This window comes from Heptranchias perlo, chromosome 39 (assembly GCF_035084215.1).
Source record: "Heptranchias perlo isolate sHepPer1 chromosome 39, sHepPer1.hap1, whole genome shotgun sequence".
Lineage (NCBI taxonomy): Eukaryota > Metazoa > Chordata > Chondrichthyes > Hexanchiformes > Hexanchidae > Heptranchias > Heptranchias perlo.
Genome location: NC_090363.1, coordinates 1,582,265 through 1,600,206, shown reverse-complemented (window position 1 = coordinate 1,600,206; position 17,942 = coordinate 1,582,265). Strand labels below are relative to the sequence as shown.

The window sequence follows — 17,942 nt, the reverse complement described above, 5'->3', positions numbered from 1 at the left end:
CAAGCCTCACTTCAAAAATTTGAGCACGTAACCCAGGCTGACACTCAGCGCAGTACCGAGGGAGCGCTGCACTGTCGGAGGTGCCATCTTTTGGATGAGATGTTAATCAGAGGCCCCATCTGCTCTCTCGTGTAGATGTAAAAGATTCCATCTTTCTTTCTTAGAAAGAGAATTTAAGTAACTGGCTCTGGAATACAAAGAACTTGCCTTTATCCAGCGCCTTTCGTGACCTCAGGACGTCCCAAAACACTTTACAGCCAACTGAGTACTTCTGAAGTGTAGTCACTGTTGTAATGTAGGAAATGTGGCAGCGTGTTTGTGCACAGCAAGATCCCACAAACAGCAATGAGTTAATCTGTTTCAGTTGGTTGGTTGAAGGATAAATACTGGAGAGAACTCCCCTACTCTTCTTCGAAATAGTGCCATGGGATCTATTACACACCCCCGAGGGGGCAGGCGGGGCCTCGGTTAAACATTTCATCCGAAAGATACACTCAAAAGCAGGGGCAAATCAAACACACGGACCTTTTGTATTTGAATGGAGTGGATTTGCCCCTCACCCAAACATCAGTCTTCAGGCAAACTAATTGGCACAATAGTACATCAGATTAAGCTGGGAAATTATTTATGTACCGTGACAAAGTTAAACCTTAGACAAAAGTGCCTCATTTTGGTCATATCAAGTTGAATTTTGGTCATGCTAGGATACAGAGACAGAAAAGCCTGTTTAACTATTGCATAAATACAATTACAGTTCTGTAAAGGAACAAATGTTTAAAAAATGATATTCTTGAAGTTCAAATTTAAGTGGGTTTCAATTAGATCCAACACTTGCATCAATTCCCCTTTTATTCCACAGATCCCAGCACATAATTTTAGTGCAGATTTTTTCTTACTCTCTTACCTGTGTCTCGGCTCCCACTACACGGTCCTGCAGTGACTGGGTAACTGCATCCCACACTGACTGGGTTCGACACAATGCACGTGTATGTGTCTCGCTCGGTGTCAGTCATATTGTTCAGTTCCAGTGTGGCCCCCTCGTAGATGGTGGCGTTAACAGCAGGATCCGATTGCCTTTCCCATCGGAAGGTGACATTTGTCCCTGTGGAAACTGAGCAGTTCAAGTGCAGGCTTGATGCCGTACAGCTGGTAATCACTATCGGTTGGCACACGGGCTCTGGAATACAAGGAATTTAGACCAGTGTGACCATGCAGTAAGGCACAATCTAAATACAAGTAAATACATACTAAATATTCCTGGATACAAGGTGTTCAGGAAAGAAAGAAAGAAAGAAAGAAAGGAGAAGGGGTGGCAGTATTGATTAAGAAGGATATTGCAGTGAAGGAGAGAGAGGATGTCCTGGAGGGGTCAAGGACAGAATCCATTTGGTTAGAGTTAAGAAATAATAGAGGTGCCATTACACTACTGGGTGTATTCTATAGGCCACCAACTAGTGGGAAGGATACAGAGGAACAAATTTGCAGGGAAATTACAGAGAGGTGCAAAAGCCATAGAGTAGTAATAATGGGAGATTTCAACTATCCTAATTTAGACTAGGATAGTAATTATAGAAGGGGCAAAGAGGGGGAGGAATTTTTTAAGTGTGTTCAGGAAAACTTTCTTGACCAGTACGTTTCCAGCCCAACGAGGAAGGAGGCATTGCTGGACTTGGTTCTGGGGAATGAGGCGGGCCAAGTGGAGCAAGTGTCAGTGGGGGAACATTTAGGGAACAGCGATCATAGTGTCATAAGGTTTAGAATAGCTATGGAAAAGGACACAGACCACTCTGAAGTAAAAATACTCAATTGGAGGAGGGCTAATTTCAGTGGGATGAGAACGGATCTGGCCCGGGTAAATTGGAATCAAAGATTGGCAGGCAAAACTGTAATTGAACAGTGGGCGGCCTTTAAAGAGGAGATGGTTCGGGTACAGTCTGGGCACATTCACGAGGGGGAAAAGGTAGAGCAACTAAAGCCAGAGCTCCCTGGATGACGAGAGATAGAGAGAGAGATGAAGCAGTAAAAAGGGGCATATGACAGATGTCAGGTTGTTAACACAAGTGAGAACCAGGCAGAATATAGAAAGTTCAGAGGGGAAGTGAAAAAGGAAATAAGAGGGGCAAAGAGAGAGTATGAGAATAGACTGGCGGCCAACATAAAAGGGAATCCAAAATTCTTCTAAAGGCATATAAACAGTAAACGGGTAGTAAGAGGAGGGGTGGGGCTGATTAGGGACCAAAAAGGAGACCTACTCATGGAGGCAGAGGGGATGGTCGAGGTACTAAATGAGTACTTTGCATCGGTCTTTACCAAGGAAGAAGATGCTGCCAGAGTCTCAGTAAAGGAAGATGTAGTTGAGATACTGGATGGGCTGAAAATTGATAAAGAGGAGGTACTAGACAGGCTAGCTGTACTTAAAGTAGATAAGTCACCCGGTCCGGATGGGATGCATCCTAGGTTGCTCAGGAGAAGTAAGGATGGAAATTGCAGAGGTACTGGCCATAATCTTCCAAACATCCTTAGAAAAGGGGGTGGTGCCAGAGGACTGGAGAATTGCAAATGTCACACCCTTGTTCAAAAAAGGGTGCAAGGATAAACCAGTCAGTTTAACCTCAGTAGTGGGGAATCTTTTAGAAACGATAATCCGGGACAGAATTAGCAGTCACTTGGACAAGTGTGGATTGATTAGGGAAAGCCACAGATCTGTTAAAGGCAAATCATGTTTGACTAACAAGAGTTTTTTGATGAGGGCACTGCAGTTGATGTTGTGTATATGGACTTTCAAAAGGCACTCAGAGGGTGGTGAGCCTGTGGAATTCTCTACCACAGAAGGCAGTGGAGGCCAAGTCATTAGATGTATTCAAGAAGGAGATAGATATATTTCTTAATGCTAAAAGGGATCAAGGGACACGGGGAAAAAGCGGTAACAGGGTACTGAGTTAGACGATCAGCCATGATCATTTTGAATGGCGGAGCAGGCCCGAAGGGCCGAATGGCCTTCTCTTGCTCTTATTTTCTATGTTTCTATGTTTGATAAAGTGTCACATAATAGGCTTGTTATCAAGATTGAAGCCCATGGAATAAAAAGGGGCAGTAGCAGCATGGATACAGAATTGGCTAAGTGACAGGAAACAGAGAGTAGTGGTGAACGGTTGTTTTTCGGACTGGAGGGTGGTGTACAGTGATAGTGATGTTCCCCAGGGGTCGGTGCTGGGACCACTGCTTGACATATTAATGACTTGAATGTACAGGGCACAATTTCAAAATCTGCAGATGACAAAACTTGGAAGTGTAGTAAACAGTGAGGAGGATAGTGATAGATTTCAAGAGGATATAGACAGGCTGGTGGAATGGGTGGACACGTGGCAGATGAAATTTAACGCAGAAAAATGCAAGATGATACATTTTGCTAGAAAGACCGAGGAAAGGCAATATAAACTAAAGGGCACAATTTTAAAAGGCGTACAGGAACAAAGATCTGGGGGTATATGGACACAAATCATTGAAGGTGGCAGGGCAGGCTGAGAAGGCTGTTAAAAAAGCATACAGGATCCTGGGCTTTATAAAGAGAGGCATAGAATACAAAAACAAGGAGGGTATGATGAACCTTTATAAAACACTGGTTCAGCCACAAATGGAGTATTGTGTCCAGCTTTGGGCACCGCACTTCAGGAAAGATGTGAAGGCCTTAGAGAGGGCGCAGAAGAGATTTAATAGAATGATTCCAGGGACGAGGGACTTTAGTTATGTGGATAGACTGGAGAAGCTGGGATTGTTCTCCTTCGAACAGAGACGGTTGCGAGGAGATTTGATCGAGGTATTCAAAATCATGAAGGGTCTAGACAGAGTAGATAGAGAGAAACTGTTCCCATTGGTGGAAGGGTCAAGAACCAGAGGACATAGATTTAAGGTGATTGGCAAAAGAACCAAAGCTGACACGAGGAAAAACTCTTTAAAAAAATGCAGCGAGTGGTTATGATCTGGAATGCACAGCCCGAGGGGGTGGTGGAGGCAGATTCAATCATGGCCTTCAAAAGGGAACTGGATAAGTACTTGAAAAGAAAAAAATTTGCAGGGCGACAGGGATAGGGTGGGGGAGTGGGACTAGCTGGATTGCTCTTGCAGAGAGCCGGCACGGACTCGATGGGCCGAATGACCTCCTTATGTGCTGTAACCTTTCTATGATTCTATGTATTATTTTTTAGGCCCTGCTCTCAGTGGAATTACCCAACTGTTGGGTGAGAACAAAATATTGTTGGTTGTGGTGCTCCCCACAGTAGGTGGCACAGTGGGTTATAGGAGGGGAGGTATTGGCATCTCCCCTCTTGGGACCATGTTCAGATCTAGCCCAGAGGGAATGAGCTTCCAATGTCTACTGGCTCCAAGGGAACCTACTTGGCAGTGTCAATCCATTTATGTTTGCACCCACAACACAACATTGACACCACCACTCAGACAGGATAGTTGAGCGTGAGAAATGTGAAAAGTTACATCAGTGCAGTAGGAAGAACGAACTTGCATTTATAGAGCGCCCATTGTTCTTTGAATAGTGCCATGGGATCTCTTGCATCCAACTGAACTGGCAGATAGGACCCTCTGTTTAACATCTCATCCAAAAGGCAACATCCCTGAGAGTGCAGCATGTAAGTATAGGTGTACTAACCGTAGTAAGCTTTACTCATTCCGCAATGGCTATACAAGGTCAGGCCTGGAATATAGGAGACATTACCTCATTAACCGACCATGAGACGACATCAGAAATATAGCCAGATAGTTAGGAGACTGTAGGGGAGTAAGCTGGTATGAATAGGCTTGTGTTATGAATGTGTTGGGAAGAGAAGACTTTTAATGCTAGAGAATTAATGAGCACTCATGTGTGGACTGTCCAGAGCGTCATAAACCAACCAAGACATTAAAGGGCATGCAAATGATAGCAGCAAACCGTACCACTAAATGAGCTTAAACATCAACAGCATACGCACAGAATGTAATGACATTGAATCCACATCATTAAACCTATAAAAGATACAATACACTGGAGCTCCTTGGGATACTTTTGACCTGGTCTTTCTAAGGTTAGCATGAGCAGTCAAGGTGAGAGGCTTGCGATCTCCTGAGGAGTCCTTGATACGCGAGTTATAATCAGGTCTTATATCTCATAACCCCCTTCCATGCAGTGCTTGTGTTTTATTATAACAAATTGATTTAATAAAAAAAAGAGTATTAACCAGATGTTTCAGTTTTTCCTCATCCTCAAACTTATATTAGAGGTAAAGGATATGACAATATCTTGTAATACCTCCACATAAGGGCAATAGGAATATGACAATATCCTATATAAACCCAACACAGCACTCCCTCGCTACTGCACTGAAGTATCAGCTTAGATAATGTGCTCTGGTCCTGGAGTGGGGCTCGAACCCTTCACCATCCAACTCAGGAAAAAAAGGGGAAATCAGCCTGGGCCCTCACCGCCAATTATTACCCAGCAACATCTGCCACATGTGTGTGGGTGTGTCTGGATGTCAGGTATGGAGTGGCTCAGCTTCAAAGTGCCCCCACTATCTAGCCTCACTTATAAAAAAGTGTGCAGGATACCAGAGGGTTGCAGTCACCCACGGAACTTTATCCCTGTGAGGAGTTCGTGCCTTCAGGAGCGGAACGGAGAAGCGGGAGAGACAATAGGGAATCTCATTTTATTTATAAAGGAGGAGGCGCCTTTATCCCCTGTGCTAGGGTCACATTATCTAATTAATGTTAATTAAGTTGGACTAGTCCCTTTAATTTCCTAAACTCATCTTTCATTTTGTAATGCCCTCCTGCTTCCCTCCCTCCTTTATCTTGCAGAATTCACACTGTCTTTAGTCAGGAGTACTGGTGAGAATCCCTACGTGGTCAGTTTTCAGTAAAATATTAAAATGTCTACGTGGCAAAGAAGCAGAATGCAAAATGGTTAGAAAGGGTTAATTAGTTAGTAACTGAGATTGGTACAGGTGGCCTGGCCTCCTGCTGGGCCATATGTTTGTGTAGTCAGCAGGTTTGCATGGTCTTAGCAATGTAGAGTCTTTGATGGGATTCAAGGACTGGTCTGAATGTCTCCATGTTTATGGCAGATCAATATAGGTAACGAGCTTAGCCAAAGTTGAAAGACATTCCAGGTTGGGAGATAAGGAACAGAAGGAACAGGGAAGAACATTCCAAGTTGGAAGGTGAGGAAGTATGCCCTTTGATGTCGAACAGCAGCATGATCAGCACATGGACGATTTATGATTGGCCGGAAATAATGTAACCTCGCATGGCAACCTATGCCCGGCTTATGATTGGTGTTGACCCTCGTTAAGTATGTTCCAACCCTATTTTGTATAAAAACGTGTGGATTTCTGTACGTTTTTGTTCTTGCTCTGCCAGCATAGAGGGACTCTATCAGGAGTCCAAATCAATGCTGCAGACTAAGAACCCTGCTATTAAAGTTGTGCTGAACTTTAAAATGTATTCGACTTCAGTTTTTACTGAACCAGACTGAGGGGAAAGAATCCGGATCGTCACTGGGTGGGCCAGAGATTTCCACGGGGGGGAAGTGACAAGTCAGGTACACAACTTTCTACCATGCGGTGCACCTGCTGACTGAGCCACCAAGCCACAGATAGCAAAGAATGATCTTCCTGAAAGCCAATGGGAGTTGCTCTATTTTCCTCCAATCAGGTTCACAAGGGGACAGAGAAAGAACAATGAACTTGCATTTATATAGCACACTGGCACATCCTCAGAACATCCTAAAGCACTTTACAGTGAAGTACTTTTGAAGTGTAGGCACTGTTGTGATATTGGCAAACCCAGCAAGCCAATCTGCATATAGCAAGAACATAAGAAATAGGAGCAGGAGTAGGCCATTCGGCCCCTCGAGCCTGTTCCGCCATTCAATCAGATCATGGCTGATCTTCGACCTCAACTCCACTTTCCCGCCCGATCCCCATATCCCTTGATTCCCCGAGAGTCCAAAAATCTGTCAATCTCAGCCTTGAATATATTCAATGACTGACCATCCACAGCCCTCTGGGATAGAGAATTCCACAGATTCACAACCCTTTGAGTGAAGAAATTTTTCCTCATTTCAGTCCTAAATGGCCGACCCCCTTATCTTTAAACTATGACCTCTAGTTCTTGACTCTCCACCCAGGGGAATCAGCCTCTCAGCATCCACCCTGTCAAGCTGCAAGGTCCCACAAACAGCAAATGGGAAAATGACTTGATAATCTGGTGGTGTTGACAGAGGGAGGAATGTTGGCCCAGGGCACTGGCAAACTGATTTTCGAATAGTGCCGTGTGATCTTTTACGTTCACTTGAGCAGCCAGACAGGGCCTTGGTTTAACGTCTCAGGTGAAAAGACGGGCCAGGAATTTGAAGTTAATTTACTGGACCAGTACGGATCACATTCGAGATGTATATCAATGTAAATGATCATAAATACCTGAAGGAGACAAAAAAACAACCATTAGACCCATTAAGCTGAGCTCAGACATGTGGCCTCTTACACCTTTCACTCATCTAACTACACAATTTCCTGGAAGAGGCAAAAGATAAAAAATCCTGCACCCCATTCAAAAAAAAAACACACTGAAATTCCTCTCCAACACCTTACTGAAAGTGCAGATAAAAAGGCGATTGCTGTAACAATTATTACATACACTGTGATCCCCTCACTCAGTACTCACCAAACACACGCAGGTCAAACCTCTCCCAGTCATTGTTTCTTAGTTCTGTCCCAAGGTAGTCTGTGTGTATCTCGTATATCCCACTGTCATTGAACTGGGCATCACGAAGTAGCACAGAGTCCTTCCCGTAGACCGCCACCCTACCTGCGTGACGCGGGTGCACAATGTACGCCTTCGCTGGGTGATCCGATTTCCACACTAATATTTTAAAAACGACCAGGAATCGGCGTCTAAATGACACTTCGTACTTCTCATTGCTATGGTGATTGATAGGAAACCTGGCAGTTTCGCCAATACGAGTGTTAACGATGAGAGTGACAGGGACAGGTGTTGGTCTGCCCAGTGCAACGCAACAGAGGGCTGGAATAGAAAGTAAAAGGGAGGATTATAAGAAACTGCAGATAATGAACATGAATCAGCATATTGTAGACCATAAGAGATAGGAGCAGGAGTAGGCCATTTGGCCCCTCGAGCCTGCTCCGCCATTCAATAAGATCATGGCTGATCTTCGACCTCAACTCCACTTTCCCGCCCGATCCACATATCCTTTGACTCCCTCGCTGATCAAAAATTTGTCTAACTCAGCCTTGAATGTATTCAAAGACTCAGCCTCCACAGCTTTTTGGGGTAAAGAATTCCAAAGATTCACGACCCTCTGGGAGAAGAAATTCCTCCTCATTTCCGTCTTAAACGGGCGACCCCTTATTCTGAGATTATGCCCCCCTGGTTTTAGATTCCCCCATGAGGGGTAACATCCTCTCAGCATCTACCCTATCGAGTCCCCTCAGAATCTTGTATGTTTCAATAACATCTCCTCTCATTCTTCTAAACTCCAATGAGTATAGACCCAACCTGTTCAATCTTTCCGCATAAGACAACCCTTCCATACCCGGAATCAACCTAGTGAACCTTCTCTGAACTGCCTCCAATGCAAGTATGTCCTTCCTTAAATAAGGGCACCAGAACTGTACGCAGTACTCCAGGTGTGGTCTCACCAGCACCCTGTACAGTTGTAGCATGACTTCCCCCTAGAAATAAAGGCCAATATTCCGTTTGCCTTCCGGATTACCTGCTGCACCTGTAGGTTGACTTTTTGTGTTTCATGTACGAGGACACCCAGATCCCTCTGTACCGCAGCATTTTGTAGTATTTGTACATACAAATAATATTTTGCACAAATCTTTGAAGGTAGCAGAGCAAGTTGAGAAGGCTGTTAAAAAGCATACGGGATCCTGGGCTTAATAGATAGAGGCATAGAGTACAAAAGCAAGGAAGTTACACAAACCTTCAAAGATTTGTGTTTGTGAGCCACCAGGTTTAAAATTGTACCATTTAGTTTATATTGTATTTTGGAAGGAAGAATGAGGAGAGACATCACTTCACACTTCTCTGTATTAAATTTCATCTGCCGTGTATCTGCCCATTTCACCAGTCTGTCTATGTCCCTCTGAAGTCTGTTACTATCCTCCTCACTGTTTACTACATTTCCAAGTTTTGTGTCATCTGCAAACTTTGAAATTATGCCCCCTATACACAAGTCCAGGTCATTAATATATATCAAAAAGAGCAGTGGTCCTAATACCGACCCATGGGTGCAATTTTGCGAACAAGTCTCTACTATGGCACTTTATCAAATGCCTTTTGGAAGTCCATATACATAACAACAACTGTACTATCTGCATCAACCCTCCCCGTTAGTTCTGTTATTACTTTAAGACATCTGTGCAAGAAGGGGTGGGGAGCACTGGGAGGTGTTAGCTGCACAGTATTTTAAACCATCCCATTTCAAACTGGAGCCCAGTGCCAAAGGGGGCCTCAAAGGGATCTCAGGGAGTGACTGAGTTCTCCTCATTTCAGTATTAGTTGACTTACCAGCATTTTACTCTGTTGCTGTTACTGAAGTTGAAAAGTAATCCATTGGCTGTGAAACACTTTGGGATGTCATTCTATCATTGTAAGTAACACAACAACTCTTACAAAGAGCCGACACGGGCTCGATGGGCCCAATGGCCTCCTTCTGTGCAGTAACCAGTCTATGATTTTATAACATACTTGCATTTTATAGCACCTTGAAAAGCAAGGTGTTCAGAAAGGAGAGAATATTGACACCAAGCAAGGGAGAGGGAGTTCGCTTGTGTGGAGAGTAAATGCTGGCACGGACTGGTTGGGCCTAATGGCCTGTTTGTGTTGCAACTTCTATGTATTTTCATGAGGCACTGAGATATTGGGGGTGATTTTAACTTTGGGTGATGGTGTAAAATGGGTGAAGTCAATAGGAGGGAATATCATCGGGTGTGGTTTAAAACGGGCAGCTGATCAGATCTCGCCAAACGTTAAAATTGCACCCCTCCTGCTAAACGTTAAATTACTCCCCCCCCACCTGCCAAACGTTAAAATTGCACCCCTCCCGAAATTAAAATGACCTCCCATGTGTCTCAGGTGCTCTTGGCTCCCCACAGACTGGGAAATTACAGGAGAAAGCTGCCACTGATGCAAAGTCAGTGCCATTTAAATACTTCAAAAAGCTAGTTTTGTGACAAAATAAGTAACAAATGTCATTGATATGAAGTGCGTTTAAGGATCAGGCCAATAGGAAGTCTTCAGACATTCTTTTCCCAGGCATTTCCCCATGGATAGAATCACACAGGGCAGAGTTTACCAAGAAGGAATATTTAAGTGAGCCTGATTTAGAAACTGTTCCTTCTGAGTTGGAGTTTCTAGGCTGTAATCAGTAACTGATTACAATCACCATGTCTTATTAATGGTGAAAAGACACCAAATCAGTAGGGAGAGCCGAATTGCCATCAGATTACCTGAAACCAATTTGAAGAGTCCTTCCATGTTCGATGAATTGTTCCGTTCCTGTCATCCTGTGCCCCACTGAAACTTTGTGGGGTTTTCATAGAGTCATACAGCACGGATAGAGGCCCTTCGGCCCATCGTGTCCGCGCCGGCCATCAAGCCCAGTCTAATCTAATCCCACATTCCAGCATTTGGTCCGTAGCCTTGTATGCTATGGCATTTCAAGTGCTCATCCAAATGCTTCTTGAATGTTGTGAGGGTTCCTGCCTCCACAACCCTCTCAGGCAGTGAGTTCCAGACTCCAACCACCCTCTGGGTGAAAAAGTTCTTTCTCAAATCCCCTCTAAACCTCCCGCCTTTTACCTTGAATCTATGCCCCCTTGTTATAGTACCCTCAACGAAGGGAAAAAGCTCCTTAGTATCCATCCTATCTATGCCCCTCATAATTTTGTACATCTCAATCATGTCCCCCCTCAGCCTCCTCTGCTCCAAGGAAAACAAACCCAATCTTCCCAGTCTCTCTTCATAGCTGAAGCGCTCCAGCCCTGGTAACATCCTGGTGAATCTCCTCTGCACCCTCTCCAAAGCGATCACATCCTTCCTGTAGTGCGGCGACCAGAACTGCACACAGTACTCCAGCTGTGGCCTAACCAGTGTTCTATACAGCTCCATCATAACCTCCTTGCTCTTATATTCTATGCCTCGGCTAATAAAGGCAAGTATCCCATATGCCTTCTTTACCACCTTATCTACCTGTTCCGCCGCCTTCAGGGATCTGTGAACTTGCACACCAAGATCCCTCTGACCCTCTGTCTTGCCTAGGGTCTTCCCATTCATTGTGTATTCCCTTGCCTTGTTAGTCCCTCCAAAGTGCATCACCTCGCACTTTTCCGGGTTAAATTCCATTTGCCACTGTTCCGCCCATCTGACCAACCCATCTATATCGTCCTGCAGACTGAGGCTATCCTCCTCGCTATTTACCACCCTACCAATTTTTGTATCATCAGCGAACTTACTGATCATACCTTTTACATTCATATCCAAGTCGTTAATGTAGACCACAAACAGCAAGGGCCCCAGCACAGATCCCTGTGGTACCCCACTGGCCACAGGCTTCCAGTCACAAAAACAACCTTCGACCATCACCCTCTGCCTTCTGCCACTAAGCCAGTTTTGTATCCAAAGTGCCAAGGCACCCTGGATTCCATGGGCTCGTACCTTCTTGACCAGTCTCCTGTGCGGGACTTTATCGAAGGCCTTACTGAAATCCATGTATACCACATCCACTGCGTTACCCTCATCCACACGCCTCGTCACCCCCTCAAAAAATTCAATCAAATTAGTCAGACATGATCTTCCCTTGACAAAGCCATGTTGACTATCCCTGATTTCTTTTCATCCCCAGTTGATCATCAACAATGGGAAACTAAAAGCACAAAGAGTAATATTTCAGTAACCGAGATTCTGCTCAGGAAAACAAACTTAATACAAGAAGTACCTCCCACTGGCTGTGACTGAGTGCTAGGACATGGGTTCATCCCTGGGATGCTCTGTGCACTGAGCTCCTGATCCTGGCCTGACCAACAGGGCAGCTGGACAGTAGAGGCCGAGTGTTGGACAAGGGAGAAAAAGTCAAGGATCACTTCTGTACAAATGCTAGCGGCCAATCCAAGGTGAACTGAGCTAAAGTCAGGGGAAGATACTAGGTAGTGGCTATAGGGAGGGGGTGTTGGAGAAAGAGTCTAAATAAATAGAACTCTTGACAAAGGAACTTTATAACAATCCAAAAAGGGATTTATTTTGTTCAACTGTTTTTTCAAAATGGATGGGATAATAAAATGGTTGTGTTACTGGACGTAGTAATCCAAGGCCTTGATTAGTAATCCAGAGAACGCAAATTAAAATCCCAGGGCAGATTTGTAAATTTGAATTCCGTTTTTTTTAAATCTGTAAATAAAAAGCTGGTATCAGTAAAAGTGACCATGAAGCTGTCGGATTGGTGTAACAACCCAACTGGTTCACCGATATCCCTCAGGGAAGGAAACCTGCCGTCCTTACCCGGTCTGGCCTAAATGTGACTCCAGTCCCACAACAATGTGGTTGACTCTTAACTCCCCCAAATCTATCAATCTCAGTCTTGAAAGCTCCAATTGTCCCAGCATCCACAAGAGTACATTTCTACTACCCTTTATGTGAGAAAGTGCTTCCTGATTTCGCTCTTGAACGGCCTGGCTCTAATTTTAAAATTATGTCCCCTTGTTCTTGATTCCCTCACCAGAGGAAATAGTTTCTCCATATCTACCCTATCAAACAAATCCTTTTAACTTTTTAAACAACTCGATCAGATCACCGCTCAATCTAGAACTAGGGGACATAGTCTCAGGACAAGGGGTCGGACATTTAGGACTGAGATGAGGAGGGATTTCTTCAGAGGGTCATAAATCTTTGGCATTCTCTACCCCAGAGGGCTGTGGATACTCAGTCATTGAGTATATTCAAGGCTGAGATCGATAGCTTTTTGGACTCCAAGGGAATCAAGGGATATTGGGATCGGGCTGGAAAGTGGAGTTGAGGTCGAAGATCAGCCATGATCTTATTGAATGGTGGAGCAGGCTCGAGGGGCCGAATGGCCTACTCCTGCTCCTATTTCTTATGTTCCATACTAGAGAATACAAGGCAAGTTTATGAAACCTGTCATCATAATTGGGTATGGTAGTGGTGGCAGAGCACTGGAGGATTGCTAATGTTACACCCCTATTCAAAAAAGGTGGAGGAGGATAAACCTGGTAACTACTGGCCAATCAGTCTAATGTCAGAGGTGGGAAAACTGCTAGAGACCACTGTAAAGGAGAACATTAATTCTCACTTGGAGAAGCATAAGGGACAGCCAGCACGGATTTATTAAAGGCAAATCGTGCCTGACTAACCTGATTGATACTTCATCAAAGAACTCAGAGGGTTGATGAGGGTAGTGCAGTAGATGTTGTCCATATGGACTTCCAAAAGGCATTTGATAAAGTACCACATAACAGACTTATTCAGAAAATAGAAGTACATGGGATTAAAGGAACAGTTGTAATTTGGGTACATAAGTGGCTACAGGATAGGAGGCAGAGAGTAGCGGTGAAGGGATGTTTTTCTGACTGAAGAGAAGTTTGCAGTGGTGTCCCCCAGGGGTCGGCATTAGGACCATTGCTTTTCTTGTTATATATAAGTGACCTGGACTTGGGTATAGGGAGTACAATTACAAGGTCATAGATTTAAAATAATTGACAAAAGAACTAGAGGGGAAAATGAGAGAAATATTTTCACAGAGTTGTTAAGATCTGGAACGCACTACCTGGAGGGGTGATGGAATCAGATTGCATAAGAACTCTCAAAAGAGCCAGCACAGGCACGACGGGCCGAATGGCCTCCTTCTGTGCTGTAAGATTCTGACCCTCTAAGCCCCGGTATCATTCTGGTGAATCTACGCGGCAACCCCTCCAAGGCTAACATTTCCTTCCTGAGGACCGGTGTCCAGAACTGAACCCAGTGTCTCCAGATGGGGTCTAACCAGGGTTCTGTACAACTGTAACATATCTTCCTCCCCTTTGTATTCCATGAGCCTCTTTGATTACTTTTTGTACCTGTCAACTGGCTTTTAACTTAGACTCCCAAATCTCTCTGCTCCTCTACAATCCCTAGATTCTCACCATTTGGAAAATACTCTCATTTACCCTTTTTGGGTCCAAAGTGGATGCTCACATTGGACTCTATTTGCCACGGTGTTGCCCACTCCCTTAATCTGTCTAATTGTTATTGAAGGTCGTGCATTCAAAGCTTGAATCTACAGCTTGAATTCCATTTTTTAATCCTCAATAATGGGGGAGGAGAGAGAAAGTGTAGAGAGAGAAGAGAAAGAGGTGTGAGTGAGTGAGTGAGAGAGAGAGAGAGAGACTCCACCTCTGTGAACCAGCCCACCTTTAATGGAGATTGAATGACGATTGTTGCCCATTTCTCACCCACCATCCTCATTCTGTGTCTGCATTTTGTTCACCGAATACAAATTAACCAAATTCTGTAACAATTCACAATGTTCCCCTGTCCTGTGTTATTTTCAATGGGGAGCGGCTCCCATTTTCAATGGGAGCCGCTCCCCACACATTAATTCCCTGAGTGATTCCCAGGGACACTCACTGGACACAATGTCCTTACCTTGTAACACTGGATCAATGGGAATCGCTCCTTGTGGATCTTCCCCCATTCACTCACTGATCCCATGATGTGGAGATGCCGGTGATGGACTCGGGTTTCTAGTCTGGGATTGTAAGATTCCTCACTGATCTCAGACACTCCATTTATTCCCGTCTCTTCTTCAAACCCTCCGCAAGTTCGTCACCGCACCAACTGCAATCAGGGATCTGATTGGGTGATTGAGCCAGGGACCATCACCAAATCCCGCCCCTCGGCCCCGATTGGCTGAGCCCCGCCGTATTGGTTTGCAGTGATTGGAGGCCCGCCTGTCAATCAGTGAGTCCCGGGTTTCCGCTGGTGCAGAATCAGAATGTGAGACCATGAACACATTGAGCAATGAACAAGTTCCCAGTGTGGGGAGGGGGGAAATCCCACCTGGAGGAGCAGAGATGTCGGAGCGGAGAGTGGCGATTCCCAAGTGTGTGGACAGGGGGTCGAGCAGGAATTGAAGCAGCGAAAACTGAACAGTTTCTCACAGATACTCAGTGAAAGAAAAGAGCCGGGATCTCCAGGGAGAGAATGGGAGGGAGTCAGAGACAGCGAGAAATGGCGGCATTTCAGATTTCTCATTTTAAACAAAATATTTTGGGCTCATTTTCACACCGCAAAGAGCAGAGAAGGTTAAGGTTAAAGAGAAAGTTAAATTTGAGAGAGGTATTCAAAATCAGGATGGGTTTTGATAGAGTAAATAAGGAGAAACTGTTTCCAGCGGCAGAAGGGTCGGTAACCAGAGGACACAGATTTAAGGTGATCGGCAAAAGAACCAGAGGCGAGATGAGGAAAGAGCTGGGCAATGGGGCTAATTGGATAATCAAAGAGCCGGCACGGGTAGGATGGGCCGAATGGCCTTCTCCTGTGCTGTACTGACCACAACTATGATGTGGAGATGCCGTTGATGGACTGGGGTGGACAAATGTAAGGAATCTTACAACACCAGGTTATCAGCAATTTGAAGCCCATGGGATTACAGGACAGTGACAGTGTGGATACAAAACTGGCTAAGGGACGGAAAACAGAGAGTAGTTGTGAACGGTTGTTTTTCAGACTGGAGGGAAGTATACAGTGGTGTTCCCCAGGGGTCGGTATTTGGACCACTGCTCTTGGGTACAAAAGGGCATAATTTCAAAGTTTGCAGTTAACACAAAATGGAAAAGTAGTAAACAACGTAGAGAATAGTAACAGACTCCAGGAGGACATGGACAGACTGGTGAAATGGGCAGACACAAGGCAGATAAAATTTAACGCAGAGAAGTGTGAAGTGATACATTTTGGTAGGTAGGAAGAATGAGGAAGGGCAAAATAAACTAAATGGTACAATTTTAAAGTGAGTCCAGGAACTAAGAGACCTGGGGATGTACGTACACAAGTCTGTGAAGGTCGCAGGTCATGTTAAAAATACATACGGGATCCTTGGCTTCATAAATAGAGGCATCGAGTACAAAAGCAAGGAAGTTATTCTAAACTTTTATATAACACTGGTCGGGGCCCAGTTGGAATATTGTGTCCCATTCTGGGCACCACACTTTCAGACCTTTATTGCCCACTCCCCAAGAAAATGCACAAAAGCACCACGGAGTGGGGGTGGGGGAGGGAGGGTAGCTGCTCTCCTCTTTGGGGTTTCACACCAGGTATTTCCTTGGCTTTGACCGTGACCGGTTACTCCCAGAAGTGGACCTCATGGCCCTTATGAACCAGAGTCCGCCTTTACCCGCCCAATATCTGTACACTTCCAGCAGAGGTCACTTGATAATAATCAGGAGCAGGAACTCTGGGTGACTTTCCCTCCCTAACCCAGAGCAGCCAAGGCCACACATGCTCCAATTCTCTCCGCTCCTGCCCCAGTTACTGTGGAACTTCAGGCAATTGTGTACATGGACTCACAAGGCTGTACATGTGCAGTGGTGTAACTCACCTCTGCTTTTGTTTCGATGGTTTCAATGGCTACGGTTTCTTGACTGGAATGGGCCGACCTTTAAGGCAAAGTTGGGACTGTCCCAGACTTTGACACTGTTTCGTTCCTAATGGAAATTACAGGACTGCAGTCCACCTGGACAATCCCAGAACTGAATACCCCTCGATCACACCTTCCCTCAAATAACTGGCCAATTCTCCAATAAACGTATCCACACTACCTGTCTGCCTTCTGAATCCAAGTGTACAATTCCCCGAACTCAGGACACATTCCACACACTCACCACCCTCTGTGTAAAGGGGTTAACTCTAACCAGTCTGTGCAACATTCCGAGCTTGTGACCATATCTCCTGTTTAGGAGTTTGAGGTAATCTCAAACATATTATCAAGAATCTTTGACCACCTTTGTGAGAGGCTCCCTCAGGATGTGAGTAGAGCCCCAGTACGCAAACACCAAGTGTCACGACCTGCTGAGTTTCTACCTGTCCAACACACTGAGAAGGCTGGGTCTGGCCACACTGGCCGAACAGGCGCAGGACGTCCCATCCAGCTGGACCATCCCCCCACCCACCCACCTACCCCAGGTGGAGAAGTTCCTGAGGAGGAACCCCTTCAACCACAAGGCTGTCAGACAGTGGTCAACACGAAACGTTCTCAGAGTCCTGCAGGGAAAGGAGAGGGTGGACTCGATCGGGTTCTTCCCGACCAGACGGTAGACGCCATTTGTCAGAACATCTCGTCCCCAGAACCGACAAACAGGCACCACGATGTGGGCTGGATGGTGGTGAGAAAGGCCCTTCCAGTGCGGTCCTTCCAACACGCACGGTATCTCAGCACCACCGCGAGCTGCCCTCGAGGCTGCGGCGGGGAGAAGACCATCGTCCACCTCCTGATGGGCTGCCCCTTCGCACAGAGGGTGTGGAGAGAGATGCGTTGGTATCTGTCCGAGTCCATCCCCAACAGTTCGGTAACACACGACGCTGTGCTCTACGGGCTGTTCCTCGGGACAGACATCACCTGCGGCTGGAAGACCATCAACTCGGTGTAGGTGGCCCTTTGGTCCATCCGAAACCTGCTGGTCTTCCAGCTGAAGGACCTGTCCATGACCGAGTGTTGCCGACTGGCACACTCCAAGGTCCAGGACTACGTGCTGTGGGACGCACTGAAGCGAGTGAGACCTACACAAAGGCTCTATGGGGAAAGGCCACCGTGTAAGGTCACCCCACCTTGTATTGTATTGTACACCATGAATCATGAGGAATATACTGTGTTTGAATTG

General features: G+C 45.5%; 1 protein-coding gene across 5 annotated transcripts in view; it reads right to left on the bottom strand.

The window, feature by feature from the left end:
- LOC137305051 (heme-binding protein 2-like) overlaps window positions 1-14,893 on the bottom strand; it is a 49,818-nt gene extending 34,925 nt beyond the window's left edge. For 4 of the 5 annotated variants that reach the window (XM_067973821.1, XM_067973820.1, XM_067973823.1 and 1 more), the window contains exons 1-3: window positions 14,713-14,893; window positions 7,714-8,073; window positions 905-1,177 (exon numbers count right to left, since the gene is read on the bottom strand). Coding sequence is in view for 1 of the 5 variants with exons in the window: in XM_067973819.1 (XP_067829920.1) it covers window positions 905-1,177; window positions 7,714-8,073; window positions 14,713-14,761 (682 nt within the window). In the remaining 4 variants the exon portion in view is untranslated. The remainder of the gene's footprint in view (window positions 1-904; window positions 1,178-7,713; window positions 8,074-14,712) is intronic. The other variant, XM_067973822.1, reaches the window with a different exon arrangement.
- Window positions 14,894-17,942: the final 3,049 nt, after the last annotated feature.